Genomic DNA, 16,436 nt, shown 5'->3' with positions numbered 1-16,436 from the left:
TTTATGCTTAAAAGTCCATGGCTGGGGTTGGGGATTTGGCTCCATGGTAGAGCGCTTGCCTAGCAAGCGCAAGGCCTTGGGTTTGGTCCCCAGCTCCGAAAAAAAGAAAAGAAAAAAAAAAGTCCATGGCTGAGGATGCAGTTCAATGATAGAACATGTACTTAACCTGTGCAAGGATCAGGATCTGATCCTTAGCACTCCAAACAATAGCTAAGCAAGTACAGCCCAGCAGACTTTGTTACAGATAGGTCCCATCTGCTCTGATGAATTGTATTAGATCTTAAACAGATTCAGTACAAAGAGAAAAAAATCATCCTATTTAGATATATTTTATGAAACCACAGGTGACTGACATCTTTGACTCTGAAAACAGATGACATATTTAATAATCTAGAGGAAGGAAGACTTGGTTTGTAGCATTTGCTAAATTCTTTGGTCTAAATATTCCCACTACGAGGAGGACCTGGGAAGGTATGAGCAGCAGCAAATATTATTCCTATCTTACAGTACATGTAAACAACATTAAAAGCACAAATAATATAGCAGTGTTAGTAAAATGATGTAGCAAAATGATTAGAAAGCAACAAGACTTGAGTACACAGTGCCTATGCTTTTAATGTCAGTTACATGAAAAGTTTTTTAGATTTATTTATTTTATCTACATGAGTGTCTTGACTGCCTGATCTCCTGTGTACCAGGTGAATGCTTGGTAACCACAGAGGTCAGGAGGGGGCTTCAGATCCCCAGGAACTAGAGTCATGTGGGTGCTGGGAATTAAATCTGGGTCCTTTGCACGAATAGTAAGTGCTCTTAACCACTGACTTGTTTTTCCAGTCCACTTGTATTTTGTTGAAATGTAATAAAGCAACAATTTCTTTCCTTCCTGTCTCCAGTACTCACCAGGAACACGTGCTCAAATATCTGGGTAGGACTGTCCATCTGACCCAGGATCACGATCATCTCGTTATCTATGAACTCCTTAAACTCCCGCAAGTTGCACACCATCTGCATTTCCAGTTCTGTGCGTATCTGAAACGGAGATGATGCACTGTTAATCTCTGTCAAGTCCCTCTGTGTTTTCAACACCATCTTAAACTCTCTATTTACTGTTATCCCACTAAAGGCTTTGGAACAACGAGGACTCAAAGTCGCTTACCTCTTTGGATGTGATATTCTCCAAATCCTTTTGCATCATAATCTCCCTTAACTTGGTCTTAATAAGCCTTTCTGTTCGCTCACGTTCAGTTGGTCTAAGAATAAACAAGCAGTGATTTTTCATAAACAACTTAATCAAAACAATGAATTCACCACTGGATTATGTTCCCAAACTATTACTCTTACTTTCATATTTATATTGCAGAAGCAAATGAAAATTGTGAGTGAAGAGATAGTGAGTTTCAGGCCAATGTGGGCCTCACATAATGAGACAAGTCCTAAAGCGAAAACCAAAACCAAAGCTAGCGATAAGAACGCGCTCCCAAACTATCAATCAACATAAAAACCATAGAATATAAACATGTAAAAATTACTCGTACAGGTCCTATATGTTTAAACATCTTTAAATACATTATAAATACACAGATTTATGAAGAAGCAAAGATACGCTGGGTGTATCAGGCGTATCTCACACTGCCATCAAGTGCCTTTGGATACCATTCCTTACTGAGCTAGAATACCAATCTGGGCAACCTAGTGGTGACTCTCAATCGAACCTGACCTTAAAATGCCTTCCTGTGCTGACCATTCATTGCTGTGGGCCCATAAGCTAGGGATCAAGGAGAACGGATCCACCTTCCTCCAACAAGGCAAACTGTATTGCAAGGTGGGTTGTAGGGTCAGCTGTCTGGATGAACAGCTCCTCTTTCCTTCTCAGGGCAGCTCTCAGAACAGCTCTGTGAAATTGTTATGTTTGGAGACAAGGTCTTGCTATGTAGTCCAGGCTGGCCTAGAACTTTCAATCCTCCTGCTTCAGTTTTCCAAGTACTGGGATTATAGGTGTGTATCGCTGCCCTTTCCTTCCTGCTCATTCTGTAAAGTTTTTCTATTAATTTTATAGTTAAGGAAACAAGAATGTTAAAGGACACACTGGTAATCATACACGTCAGCAGGGAAACTGACCACTCAGTCCAGTCAGCTCTGTCTGCAGCGTTGCGTTGTGTCCTAGCCTTCTGACTCTTGGTGGCACAAGCTTTAGTCTCAGCACACTGAGTTCAAGGCCACCCTGGTCTACATTGTGACTTCTAGGACAGTTATTGCTACATAGCAAGACCCTGCCTCAAAACAAACAAACAGAATAAAATACATCCACTCTTGGAACTTTAATATGAAATCAGCCTAGGCAGCCAATTCTTCACTACCAGAAAAGCACTGGTTCTGAGTAACCAGATGCTTCTCTCCAGAGGCACGGTTCCACATTGTGGAGAATTTGAGTACTTTCTATCCCACCTTTGTTCCTACTTACTCAAGAAAGGTATCTGTTCTGTATCTCCTTATTTAGAAATGGACGTGGCCTAAGCCTTCAGGCATCCTGCCTGTTCCTGCCGCTTACAGCCTTATCACTGGCTGCAAAAATAGCCTTGGTAATCTCCAACAGTGCGCTGCATCTCCACGCCCTTGAGTGCCGAGCGCTTAGGGTCTCAGCTTTTCATGAACTACACAGCACACAGCTAACACTTGCTGTTCTCAACAAGGCATTTCTGTTGTGACTAGGAGGACAATTCTTATCTAGGCTTCATCTTTTTCTGGACACAGCTAATATGGCAGGAATCATGTAATGACAGTCTTCCACTGAAAAGATGTGTTGATAAAAACAGATTTTAGCAGCTGTGTGCATGCATAGGTTCGATTTCCTAGTTAAGCAGTTTTTCTCTGAGTCCTTTACATCCTGAGGTGGAGTGGTTTGGCAGCAGAGAGACCCAGGTTTAATCATAGCTCTGAGACTTACAGTTGATGTGACCTTGAACAAAGCCTTTCCCCTCTCTGAGCCTGCTATATGGTGCACACTGGGGACCTCCATGTGTACATGCCCCTCTTGGGTCACAGATACAACTGTTCACAGTAAACACCGTAAATACATTTTGGCTCACACTTTCCTGTATCCTCACTATCCTTTTATAGATTTTTAAAGTTCACTTGGGTAGGAAGAGGGCACAGAAAAAGCATTCTAGCCCACAAACACTTTCCCCTCTTTGATGTTACTGGAAAAAATGTAAAAATACAGAGAAAACAAAACTAACTAAAAATCACTCTATCTAGACATAACCGTGTTCTAGTTAGGGTTACTATTGCTGTGATGAAAAATTATGACCAAAAGTAGTTAGGGAGGAGAGGGTTTATTTGGCTTACACTTCCACATGGTAGTCCTTCATTAAAAGAAGCGAGGGCAGGAACTCAGCGGGAACCTGGAGGCAGGAGCTGATGCAGATGCCATGGAGGGATGCTGCTTACTGCCTTGCCCCTCATGGCTTGCTCAGACTGCCTTTTATTTATTTATTCTTTTTAAATAGAACTCAGCCCAGGGATGGCACTACCCCCATCAATCACTACTGAAGAAAATACCCCATAGGCTTGCCTATAGGCTGATCTTGTGGAGGCATTTTCTCAGGTGAGGGTCCTTCCTTTCTGACAACCTTTTGTTTCAAGCTGACATAAAAGTAGCCTGTATCATCACTGATACTCTGGTCTACAGTCTCTATTCAGTCCTTTTCTACAAAGATAATTTATAAATACATCTTAAAACTAAGAACTAAAATTCAGTGAGTGTCTACTGGGTGAAAGGATCCTTTACTTTTTTGGTTGTTTTGTTTCCAAATGTAAAGCAAGTCCTTCTGTGCTTCAGATCCGATATCTTCTCAAACAAAAACCAGGAAGGGAAAACATCCGTTTACTGATTTTAAAATATTTATTCTTTATTTTGAGATGGGGTTGGTTCTACTATATGTAGTCCAGGCAGGCCTAGAACTTGAAACCCTTCTGCCTTAGTCCCCCAAGTGTGCTGTGTGATACTATCCCTGGTTGTGGAGAATTTACTTCTCTGTTGAGCTAGATAGAACATCCATTCCTCTGGAACCCACCAACCGCTTTACGAAATGAAATCACGAAGATCATTTCCCAAACATTCTGATCTTTTTGGTTACTTGAATAATATCTTGAAAGGACTAGGTCTACTGGAAAGACGGCTCTAAAATCAACAATTCTCTGCTTGTTTTTTAACTCAAAACACTGATGATGTTTTGATTACTTCTTGACCTAAAATAAAACCACAACTCAACAGAAATAAATTTAACCCAGATATTCTTTTAAAGGGATTGGAAACATCTTTCTTCCATCTTTTTTTCCTGAGACAGGGTCTCACTATGGAGTTCTGGATGACTTAGAACTCGCTCTGTAGACCAGGCTGACCTTGAACTCAGATCCACTTGCCTCTGTTTCCTGAGCACTCGGATTAAAGGTGTGGACCCCCAGTCCCAAAGAGTATAAACAGCCCCAGTTGCAACAGTAAATGAAAAAAGAGCAGACATCAACTCTTGCTCCTGGGGATTTCATCTATAGGAGCAAGTGCTCTCCTTTGAAAGTCAGCTTTATTTCTTAGGTAACCCTTCAAAAGCATCTTGCTGCTAATTTATCAAATGCTCCTTTTCACAGCCAATTCCTCTAAATTCAAATTTCAAATTAGTGGAATCTTGAGTAATAGATTTTGATAGCATTACATGCTTGATTATCCACACATGTATGACATATGTGGGGTAGGGTTAGTTCCTAAGGAATTTGCTGCTTAGGACACGGGCTTCCACGTCCTTAGCAAGCCGACTTACATGTCTGTGAAGAGGGCTGGAGAGTCAGGCCGATGAGACTGCACATCCTGCATAGCATTCCATTCGTTGACTGAGGACTGGTCTGAGTTTATGTGGCTCTCATAGTAACTCACCCAAGTGAGAAAAAGGCTGCCTGGATAGTAGTTATGCATCCTGGCCACTTCACAAGCTTTGTGCAAACTCTGTAGTGCAGACCTGGAAAGATAAGCCCAGAAATGACTACTACAGAATTACGGGGTCCCAAAGAATGAACATCACTTCTATTTCTAACTTGTCTAGACTTTAAAGTTTACAGAGTATCAGTCTTCGGAGAATTTCCTCCCTCCATGGGAGTCAAGAGTCTCTGATCTTGCCTGCTTCTTCAAGGCCAGGAGCTGAGGGAGGGGAAGAGAAGTGACAACTGACTCCCCAGTGAAAAACAGGTCTAGGAACCTATGGCCTCACGTCCTTATCTTTGGACTCATGTTGTGACTGTGTCATTAGCAAACAAAAATTTCAACAATTAACTATTCAAAATTTGTTTTTATTTGGCACAGAATTCTTTATGATTCTTATGGGCTCCACAAAGATCACATAGGCAGATGCCCCTAAGCCACAGGGCTATGTCCTTTTATGTTCAGGGAGTAGTGATCTAATGACATTTACCATTCTTGCTATCTTAGTCTCCTAGTTCTTTAAACCATTTATTCATTCACATGAGTTACCTTCTAAGAATAGCTCTGGCTACACTGAGACTAAATTAAACCTCCTGACTCTGAATTCAGAAACTCAAGAAGGGTAAACAAAACCAAAACCTATCTTTTTTCTATTTACCTATGCTAACGGCAGAAATGCTAGAAAGTAAACAAAACACACAAAAGAAATGCTAGGAAGTAACTCATACAAAACCTAGGGCCTTCTACATTTTGTTTATTGGCTTATCTCCAAGTGCTTAAAAATAAGACCTAGATTATAGCTGAAGCTCAAATAAATGTCTTATTAGTTATAAACTAATGTTTTCTTTATACGTTTAATTAATTAATTTTACTATTTTATGTGTGAGTATTTTGACTGCATGTCTGTCTGTGCATCATGTGTGCCTGAAGTCAGAAGAGGATGAAGGATTCCCTGAACTATAGTTACAGAGGATTATTGAGGGCTGGAATTAAATTTAGGGCTTCTGCACGATCAATAAGTATTTTAAACTGTTGAGTCAATGTATAACACCTCTAAAATAAATAAAAAAAATTGAAGTGTGAGTGGGTACATGTATCACAGTAGCAAAATGTGGGGTTCAGAGGTGAATTTCTGGGTGTTAGCTCCCCTCCTCCACCAAGAGCGTCCTGCAGATCACACTCAGGTTGTCAGTCTGGCCAGCGACTTTACCTGCTAAGCCATTTCAAAGGATATATATATATATATATATATATATATATATATATATATATATATATATATCCTTTTTTTTTTGGTTCTTTTTTTCGGAGCTGGGGACCGAACCCAGGGCCTTGCGCTTCCTAGGCAAGCGCTCTACCACTGAGCTAAATATCCAACTCTGGCCTTATATATTTTTAAAGAATACCTTTTATTTTTTTCCCCTCTTAAGAGAAGTGATCCATGTTCACTTTGAAAAGGTTCTATAGTTGTTCAGGTGTGGTGGCACTCTCTTTAATCTCAGCACTTGGGAAGCAGAGGTAGGCAGGCCTCTGAGTTTAAGGCCAGCTAGGCCTACTTAGGGAGTTCCAGGACAGCCAGAGCTATATAGAGACTGCTGCCAAAAGCCAAAAACTAAAAACAAAACATAAACGTTGTATGGTGCTCATGTAGCACGCAGGAGGCACTGAGTTTGCTTCTCAGTGCCACAAAATAAACAAGCGTCAGAAATACCATTCAACCCTAACACCACTGCTCAAGTTGGTGCTACTGCTCCCAGTTCTTGGTCCATGTGAAGGCCATAACAAATCTGCATGGCTGTCCGATGCACTGATAACCTGTTCTTCTATTTTACAGCCTGTCATCAACATCTGATTTCAATATTCTCCAAGGACATTTTTTTTTTTTTGAGACAGGCTCTCATATAAGCTAGACCTGGCACTCACTATATAAAGTTCCTTATGAGCCTGTACTTAGGACTTATCCTACTGTCTCACCCCGCCACTCCTCCAGCACTGGGAATGCAGGTTATATGCAATAATGCTCATTTTTTAGTGGTTGCTTAATAGTGAATTACATGTATGTACCAAAATTTAACAGATTTCTATTTTTGAACATTTAAATTCAAGTTTTTGTTATTATTAGAACACCAACAAAATTTTCTTACACTAAAATCCTTGTACACACATAGTTATAATCTCAGAGTAAATTCTTAGAATCACTAGGTTAAAAATGATGAGGCGTACTGGCAAAGCACCCTCCAGAAAGGATACTCTGGTTTACTCTACCAATGGCTAGAATGCTCTTTATGTCCATGTCGGTTCCATATCACATAAACTTTTAAAGTTCACTAAATCAGGTTTTTGTTGTTGTTCTTTGTTTGTTTGGTTGTTTTTTTTTTTTTGTTTTTTTTTTTTTTTTAGACAGGGTTTTTCTGTGTAGCCCTGGCTGCCATGGAACTCACTCTGTAGACCAGGCTAGCCTCAAACTCAGAGAAGCCTGCCTCTGCCTCCCCAGTGCTGGGACTGAAGCTGTGCATCACTACTACCAGGCTAGAAAGGATTTTAGAAACGTAACGTGTGGTTTTATTTCTCAGGTGTGTATGTGTGGTATATACATGTGCATACATTTGTGTGCATGTGTGCTCCTGCATGTGGAAGCAGATGCTCCTGTTGGGTGTCTCCTCGGTCACTCTCCTCCTTATTTCTTTGAGACACAGATTCTCACTGAGCCTGGAGCTAATCAATTTGGTGAGGCTAGTAGGGTGATTAGTAGGGTTTGCCTGGCTCTAGTCTGGTTTTTTTTTTTAAAGTAGATATTTCAGATTGAATAAGTCTCTATGCTTGTGTGCAAACACTTATTTGAGTCACCTGTCAGTCCCCTAAGATGTTTTCTACTACTCAAAATAGGCAAATGCTCAGAGAATTTCAGTTGTACTCCAGAGATTCCATGCATACGCTCTTCATTTGGAAATTCCCACTTTATAATCCTACCTTACAGATCTGCTGCAACTGCCCTATAATATACTCACTGTTAGTTGCTTCAGATACAATGGCTACATATAGGATGGGAGACTACAGTAACTGTTGTCTGATAAAGGAAGCACCTGGTCTATATACTGCTTTGATTCATCACTAATATTTTTCTCATATGACTTATTCAATATTCCTCAAAAAAGTTAACAGAACAGTGACTAGTCAGTTTACTTGACAACATTAATTCTTGACCTGAGGTTATTACTTGAATTAAGGCTGCTTTATCTTCCTCTTCAAAATGTATCTGAAAAGTACTGCCATTCTACTATATGCCTGGGAATAGAGAGGTTAACTGCTTCTAACTACTAATCAAAGGAGATCATTATGCCTTCCATAAAAATGCACCTGTGAACTATGCTGTAAATCTATAAATGTGGTCTAAAACTGTCCCACCTCAGTTACTTCATGAAAAATTAAGAAAGGTAATTGTTTAATGACAAAGAGGATTCACTTCTGTTATGCAGGTTTAGATTATTTCCTGGATTATTCTTGCTTTGCTTGACTTCTACTTATCCATTCTACTCATCATCATGAGGGGCTTCTATTACAAAACAGAAAGGGCAGTAGAAAAAGCAGCAGAAGTTTATTTATTTAGTGTGTGTGTGTGTGTGTGTTATGAGTGTTTGTTTGTGTACAGATTTGTGTGTACATGTGTATATGTGTGCTCAGATAGGCCAGACATCAATATTGTGTGTCTTCCTCAATTCATGTTTACCTAATTACTGGCCATAACATCTCACTGAACCTGCAGCTCACGGTTCAGCTAGACTGGTGGGCTATCAAGCTCCAGAGATTGCCTGTCTTGCATGTCCCTTTTCTCTCCTGATTACCTGCGACACACTAAGGTTTCAGATGAACACTGTGCCTGGCTTTACATGAGCATTGGTATCTGAATTCAGACTCTTATGCTCACATGATGAACACTTTCTATTGAAATATCTCAGTCCCCAGAAGCTAAAGGCTACTGACCCGCAAATAGCATTATTCCCTGGTTTTATGACATCATTTTCTATATAAGTGAACAAGAGTCTATTCTGTCTAAATAAATAAGATCCTCTCAGGTCAGTTATTTACATAACCCTAGCAATGCCTCGATTCTCTCATCCACAACAGGGTGCTAACAACACTGCTCTGTGGTATTGGTGTAATGATTAAATACAAGTATATGGTTGGTTATTAACAATGGTCTCTGTGTAATTGCTAGTACTTTAAAAGAAAATTCATCTATCTATAATGTAACTCTGTCAATGCGTATCTCTGATTATCATATGAAGCTAAAAGCTAGTGCATAGCAATAAAACATATAAATATGGTTTTCACACTAAGCATTCTCTTCACTAATCCATTAACATCTCTTCTAGAGCCTAGTAGTTCCCCTGAATTTCACTTGCTCACCAATGCACAAAGCTTTCCATTGTGAAAATTTAAAAATTGCATTCCTGGGCCATCTTAACCATGGTTATCATGCAAACAGATCTCTCTCTCTCTCTCTCTCTCTCTCTCTCTCTCTCTCTCTCACACACACACACACACACACACACACACACACACACACAAATCCTCTACATATATGGCATTCTCATAGTGAACTGTTATCATTTCAAATAGTTCTTCTCTCAGAAAGCATTGTTTTAATAACATTAAAGAACTTTTTAGGGCTGGAGAGATGGCTCAGTGGTTAAGAGCACTGACTGCTCTTCCAGAGGTCCTGAGTTCAATTCCCAGCAGCCACATGGTGGCTCACAACCATCTGTAATGCGACATAAATAAAGTCTTAAAAAAAAAAGAGGAGTTGGGGATTTAGCTCAGTGGTAGAGCACTTGCCTAGGAAGCACAAGGCCCTGGGTTCGGTCCCCAGCTCCGAAAAAAAGAACCAAAAAAAAAAAAAAAAAAAAAATAAAACAACTTTATTGGGGATTTAGCTCAAGAACCCTTGCCTAGGAAAAGGCCCTGGGTTCGGTTCCCAGCTCCGAAAAAAAGAAAAAAAAAAAAAAAAAAAAAAAACAACTTTAAAAAACCCACGGTTATATAGAGATGTCAAAAGTCATCTTACCACATTGCTTGCACAGATACAGGCTTGAATATGTGAACTCTGTTATCTGTTGACACGCTGAACCCACTAAGAGCAAAGAGAACAGACAAATAAGTCCACAAATAAGGGTCAGGTATTTCAAGTTTGCTACAACAGCTGATTGATTAAATAGAAGAAACAATCAGATATGCCATCTAGAAGTTAACTAGATGTGGCTGAAAAGTTTCAACATGGCAACCGAGAGAAGGAGAATCGAAATATTCTCCAGGGACAAGTGCCCTGCCAGGTAACTGAATTATAGCGGTCATCTCTAGATATAAATACACGAGCAATACCAGATGGACTCAGCAGTCTATCTATAGATACACGTGAATATGTGCATAAATATGAAATAATAACTAACAAAGTAGTTGTGGGTTTGTGAGGGAGTGGTGGAACATAAGAGGAATTGAAGAGAGGGTGGAAATGATAAATACAGTATTCATATACAAAATTCCCCAAAATAAATTTAAATAAAGAAAAGCTTCAACAAATTGATTTTATCTATAAGGCAAAATTAAGGTATTCTGATGTGTATTTTTATTTGGAAGCTTTTTGATTCATAGCAAACCTGACCTGGGTTTTATAAATTGGAGCAAACATTTCAGTCTCTTGGGAACACACTAAAAACACCAGGAGGTGGGGGTGGTTGGCTGGAAGGAACTGGTTCAGAAAAGGGGTTATACAGCCGGCTGACAGCTGGCAGGGGTTATCTGAAACAGAATATCACCTTCTGGGGGACACTGCAAGAGCAGTCCCACATGCTCACATCGAAGGGTGAGCCAACAAGCTGCTACTTCTTTGCCTGGCTTCCTAACACAGTTTAAACAGAACAGAGGAGAGAGACCCTGGAAAGCTGTATCTTACTCTACTAAAGGGCAGTTTCAGGGCCTCACTGAACTGCTGACAGGTGAGTTCAGTTGACCACAAGGGGCCTCATAGTCACCTGAATGACTGAGCCACTGAGACTAAGATGGAGCCACGCTCCGCGGCTTTCTCTGGGGAAAGGAGAAAGTACTTACCCATCACCATCCAAATGAATTAGGGTGTCGCTCCAGAGAGGCAGGACCAAGCCCATGGTACAAGTGCTACTGCAAGACGAGAAATAATCACCAATTCACTTCCTGTTATTCTGGGAAGCAGTCATCATTTATTAACTTTCAATGGTTTATCCTAATGAGAACACAGTGGTTCTCAACCTGTGGGTCACAATCCCTTTGGGGGTCACATGACCCTTTCACAGGGGTTGACTATAACCATTGGAAAACAGATATTTATATTATGATTCATAACAGTAGCAAAATAGTTATAAAGTAGCAACAAAATTAATTTTATATGGGGGGTGTGTCACCACAACATGAGCAACTGTATTAAAGGGTTACAGCACGAGGGAGGTTGAGAATCACTGCCCTAAGCAATAAACAACCCCGTACATACTTTCAGGATTACTTCTGGCTACTGCTGACCTGCACTTGGTAAGACTGTTACAGTATCCAACTCAATTCCAAGGATGTTATCCTTTTATTTTTGGAGGGGATGGGAGTCATGAACAAAGGTTCATGTAGCCCAAGCTGGACTCAAATTTACCATATAGCAGAGGGTGGCTTTGAACTCTTGAGTGCTGGGATTACAGGTATGTTCCACCATAACTGTTCTCAAGGACTGGTTTTAATGTGAAGAACCATTGCTGGTTGCTCAAGATCTTGGAACAAATGATTTGTTTAACTTTAAGATACACTGAACAATATAACACTTAATAGTCTCAAAAACAAAGGAATTAAAAATGTACAGAACTAATAGTCATGGCTTGTTATCAAGTTAGAGAAATAAAAATACAATTTAAATAAAACAGTACTTGGCCTTATGTGTGTGAATATGAGTGTAAATGAGATTTTAAAAAATAAATTTTTTTTTTATTTTATGTGTATTTTGTGTGCATGTGTGTCTGTGTACCACTTGCATGTCTGGTCCCCTATGAAGGCCAGAAGAAGGTGTTAGATCCCCTGGGACTGGAGTTATAGATGGTTACGAGATATCATGTGGGAGCTAGGAATTGAACCTGAGTCCTGTGGAAGAGGACTGCTGAGCATCTTTCCAACCTCCTGTTTTGTTTAAGAAAGTCTGACTGTGTAGTCCAGACTGGCCTTAAACTTGAAATTCTCTTAGTCTCAACCTTCTCTACCGTGAGATTATAGGCACACGCTCTCACGCCTGACAAAATGCTATGTTCTGACTACACTACTGAAATGCGGGATAGGGATGTCAGCAGCCAATAAAAGGGTGGGGTCCTACTATGGAATGCTAGAACATTCTAACCCGTGGTAAAGTATGTGATCTGCCTTGGTTCAGCCACACAGCAGCCGAGGAAGGAAACAGGCTCTGAGTGAACAGAACAGGTTGGTGCAGGAAGTCCTGGACCCCGGATCAATTAACTATGCTCTGTGACTCCATTTCTCTGGACAACCTTCACTATTTCTGTTCATTTTTCCTCTTTAAGGATCTTTAGAGTTTTCAGGTTTTTTGTGTATGGTAGCACAAACCTCTAATTCCAGTATCTGGGACACAGAGGCAGGCAGACCTCTGAGTCTGAGGCCATTCTACTCTATAACAGTAAGTTTCAGGCAAGGCAGGATGACATTTAAGACTCTTACCTCACACACAAAACTCTTTTTGAAAACACATGAACGTGTATGCCTTCTGTGCGAGGGTATGTTGTACACGAGTGCAGATGCCTGTGGAAGCTGAGGCTCCAGATCTACTGGAGCCAGAAATCACAGGCAGTTGTGAGGCAACCACTGTTGATGCTGGGAACTGAACTTGGATCCTCTGCAAGGGTAATGAATGCATGCTCTGTTTCGTCATCTCTTCTGCCCCTTTATTAAGGATATATCTTAAACTAATTCCTGCTTCTGGACATTTTCCAAAGGATCCTTCATCTGCCGCCGCCCCCCCCCAATATATCTACAGAGATGGCATAGTATAGCTGAAAGAGCACTGGACATAGGCGTGGAATGGTGTAGTTAAGATCATGGCTCTCAGTCAGATGGACTCTAGAACCTGGGGTTCTAGCGGTGATAACGTCTCTCCAGGGCCCTACCCAGGCTAGGCCAAGGCTCTCTACTTGTGAGCGACTCATCAGCCTTCAAGCTCTGTAGTCTAAAAGTACGGAATTGCTTGTGGCTATCTCTTCAGCTATAAAAGAGGGACAAAAGAGCCTTTACTGTCCTCTTTTAAGATCAAGTATATGAAAACATATCTGAGGGCTTTTAAACATAATAGTTTCTATTTAATAAGTATCTACTGTGCCAAATATCTGGATTTGACCTCTTTTGGTATTGGAACTCTGACAAATTACTTAACTCCTCTCAACCTTAAGTTCGATATCTTTCAAAGTAGGTTATAAAACACAACCTCACAGGAAAGGTTAGAAGGAGGAAAGGGAAAGGGAGAAATGATGTAATTATGTTTCCTTTTCTTTATTCTTTCTTTCTTTCTTTCTTTCTTTCTTTCTTTCTTTCTTTCTTTCTTTCTTTCTTTACATCCCAATCACAGCTTCCTTCCCTCTCCTCCCCTTTTCCTCAGAAAAGGGAGGCCTCCCAAACATGTGTAATTATGTTTTAATTTTTAAAAATTAAAAAAAAAAGGATTTTAAAAGGCTAGAGAGATGGCTCAGTTAAAAGAACTTGTTGCTCCTTCAAAGGACCCAGATTTGGTTCCCAGATCATGTAACAGCTCACAACTGTCTGTAACTCCAATTCCAGAGGACCTAATGCCTTCTTCTGGTCTCTATGGTCTCATACACATAGCACACAGCCACACATGCAGGCAAAACACCCATACACATAAAGTACAAATAAAAACATTTTTAAAAGATTTAAAATAAAGCTAGGCACAATGGCACAAAGTACCTGGGAGACTGAATTCGAGTGCTTTGGGCACTGGCTTTTATAGTGGTGCCCTTTTGTTCCCCTGTCTTTCCCACCCCTTCAAAAAACATATTTGAAATCCGCCCCCTGCCAAAAGTTAGCCAAGGAATCAAGGAGACATTATAATCTAAAACATAGACGCACACCAAACTTTAATGCATTCAATGTCACAGAAAGTATGCTACTGGAATTAAAGACTCATTAAGAGTAGGTGATTTCAACACCTCCTTCTCCAATAGACAGGTCATCTAGACAAAAAATAAACATGGAAACATCAGAGTTACAAGACAACACATCCAAAGGACTTAACAGATATCCACAGGGGAAAACTCCACCTAAACACCAGCCCATGGAAACCTCTAAACAGACTGCATCCTGGTAGACAAACAAAAAATCTTAAATTCAGAAAACATGAAACAATGCCCTGTATCCTATTTAACCATAATGAAATAAAATTTAAAATAGGTAACCAACATCTTTCGTGAATATACAAACTCATGAAGATTAATCAACTCATTACTGAATGTCCAAAGATTTAATATCTTTAAAGTGAAATAACATGCTAATACACTACACTATAAAATTAGCATCAAATATTAACCTAGAATAGGTGTTCTAATGCATCTGAAAGGGATGCAGGGTGTCAGGCAGCAAGATACAAATGATTTAAAAGAACCAGTGATACCAAATGAACACTGTTGAAAGTGCTGCTGGAGTTCAAGGATATCCTGGGCTTCACAGTGGGAACTTTTCCCAAAGGAAAATCTGGGAAGCAACAAACAAATACCAGACCACAAAGCTCTGCCATTTGTAACCTGAAGCATATGCAGTGTATTTTGGAAAACAACTTTGCATTGTATTAATGGGAAACTTTGTCACTTAAAACTACAATACACTTCTCAAAATAAGCTAAATTGGCTACAACATCACTACTTGTATTTATCAAACAATCTGTCTTCTACTTTGACTTAATGGTGTTTTGAAACATAGTTTCATATTCTGGTATATAAAATAATATGATAAATTTCTTGAAGAGTAACTGAGCACTAGTTTTCTGAAACCAAGAGTATTTCTTTTACTGTAAAACATGCTCACTCAACAGAAGACATATAGGATTTCATGTCCCAGTTTGTTTCCTAGACACTAAGATTTTGTTAACGCAATGGCATCTGTTAGGTATGATGCAGGCAGGACTATCAGAACAAACAGATGTGGTTTGCTGAGGATAAATTACCAGTCACCCATGGAAAGTGTCTGCCCAGGCACCCGATGGCTCACTCCAGATCAGAGTCTGCAGTCACTGCCTCCAGCCTCCAGGGAAAGCCTGAGCATGCACTTCTAGTTCCTGTTCTACAGGGTTTAACTGAGGGGTCAAGGGAACTGAACGAAGGAAATATTGCCACAGCAATTCTATCTAACTGTACCATAGTGTCCCAGAGGGGAGCCATTAATCACACATGACTACTAATAAAGAAAATGAAACGTGACTAGTTATGACTGAGGATTTTTTCTTACATATCATTATTTTAGTTTTTACTTATTTAAATAGCTAGGTGTTAAGTGGCAAATGTACTAGACAGTATAGGTCCAGATAGGTAAAAGTCCAAATCAGAGGTCATAAAGTTCCAATGAATTTGGAAAGGTAGGTATTTTCCCCACTTCCCCTGTCCTTGAGACAGTCAGTCTCCTCTCTCTCTCTCTCTCTCTCTCTCTCTCTCTCTCTCTCTCTCTCTCTCTCTCTCTCTCTCTCTCACACACACACACACACAGCCCTGGACTGCCTGAACTTACTACACAGACCAGGCTGGCTTCACCTTTTAGGCAATTCTCTTGCCTCTGCCTCTGGAGTGATGGGATTACTGGAGCATGGCACCATTCTCAAAAAATGAGTATTTCTTACTTAAAAGCTGTTACTTATGAAAAACACTAGAAGCTAAAAACCTTAAGAGAAAGCTTCCTCAAAGTGGTTGCCAAGCCTCTGTAAATTCAGAGCATATAATTAAATGCTGTAACTGGTGCACACATTCACAACTCTGGTCTAAACTCACAAGTCATTTCTCAAGTTGACTTTTGCCCCCCCACCCCCACCCCTTACTTGGCATACCTGGGAAGAGGGAAAGGAAGCTCAACTAAAGAATGGTCTTGATTGGACTGGTCTGTCAGTTTGTGTATGGGGCATTTTTTGATGGCTAACTGATGCCAGAGGAGCCAGCCTATGGTGGGCAGTGCTGTATAAGGTAGCTAAATGAGAGCCTGGGAGCAAGCACGTCAGCATCTGTGCTCTATGGTCTCTGCTTAAGTTCCTCACTCCAGGTTCCTGCCCTGGCTTCCCATGATGTTAGAATATAACCTGTAAGCTGAACTCTTTCCTCCCAAACTTTAAAAAATCCTTTTATTTTATTTTGTGTATATGAGGTAGCATGTTGGAGGCTAGAAGAAGGCAACTTGAGGGAGTTGG

The 16,436-nt window shown here is 40.2% G+C and overlaps 1 protein-coding gene across 2 annotated transcripts in view; it reads right to left on the bottom strand.

The window, feature by feature from the left end:
• Positions 1 to 16,436, bottom strand: part of Ssh2 (slingshot protein phosphatase 2) — a 241,452-nt gene that overhangs the window by 29,388 nt on the left and 195,628 nt on the right. For both annotated transcript variants that reach the window (XM_032911738.1, XM_032911736.1), the window contains 5 exons: positions 11,075 to 11,143; positions 10,035 to 10,100; positions 4,815 to 5,009; positions 1,157 to 1,250; positions 901 to 1,029 (listed from right to left, as the gene is read on the bottom strand). In XM_032911738.1, the coding sequence (XP_032767629.1) occupies positions 901 to 1,029; positions 1,157 to 1,250; positions 4,815 to 5,009; positions 10,035 to 10,100; positions 11,075 to 11,143 (553 nt within the window). The remainder of the gene's footprint in view (positions 1 to 900; positions 1,030 to 1,156; positions 1,251 to 4,814; positions 5,010 to 10,034; positions 10,101 to 11,074; positions 11,144 to 16,436) is intronic.

Source organism: Rattus rattus, chromosome 9 (genome assembly GCF_011064425.1).
Source record: "Rattus rattus isolate New Zealand chromosome 9, Rrattus_CSIRO_v1, whole genome shotgun sequence".
Classification (NCBI taxonomy): Eukaryota; Metazoa; Chordata; class Mammalia; order Rodentia; family Muridae; genus Rattus; species Rattus rattus.
Note: the sequence above shows the minus strand (reverse complement) of the source record. Positions and strands in the feature narration are given on the sequence as shown.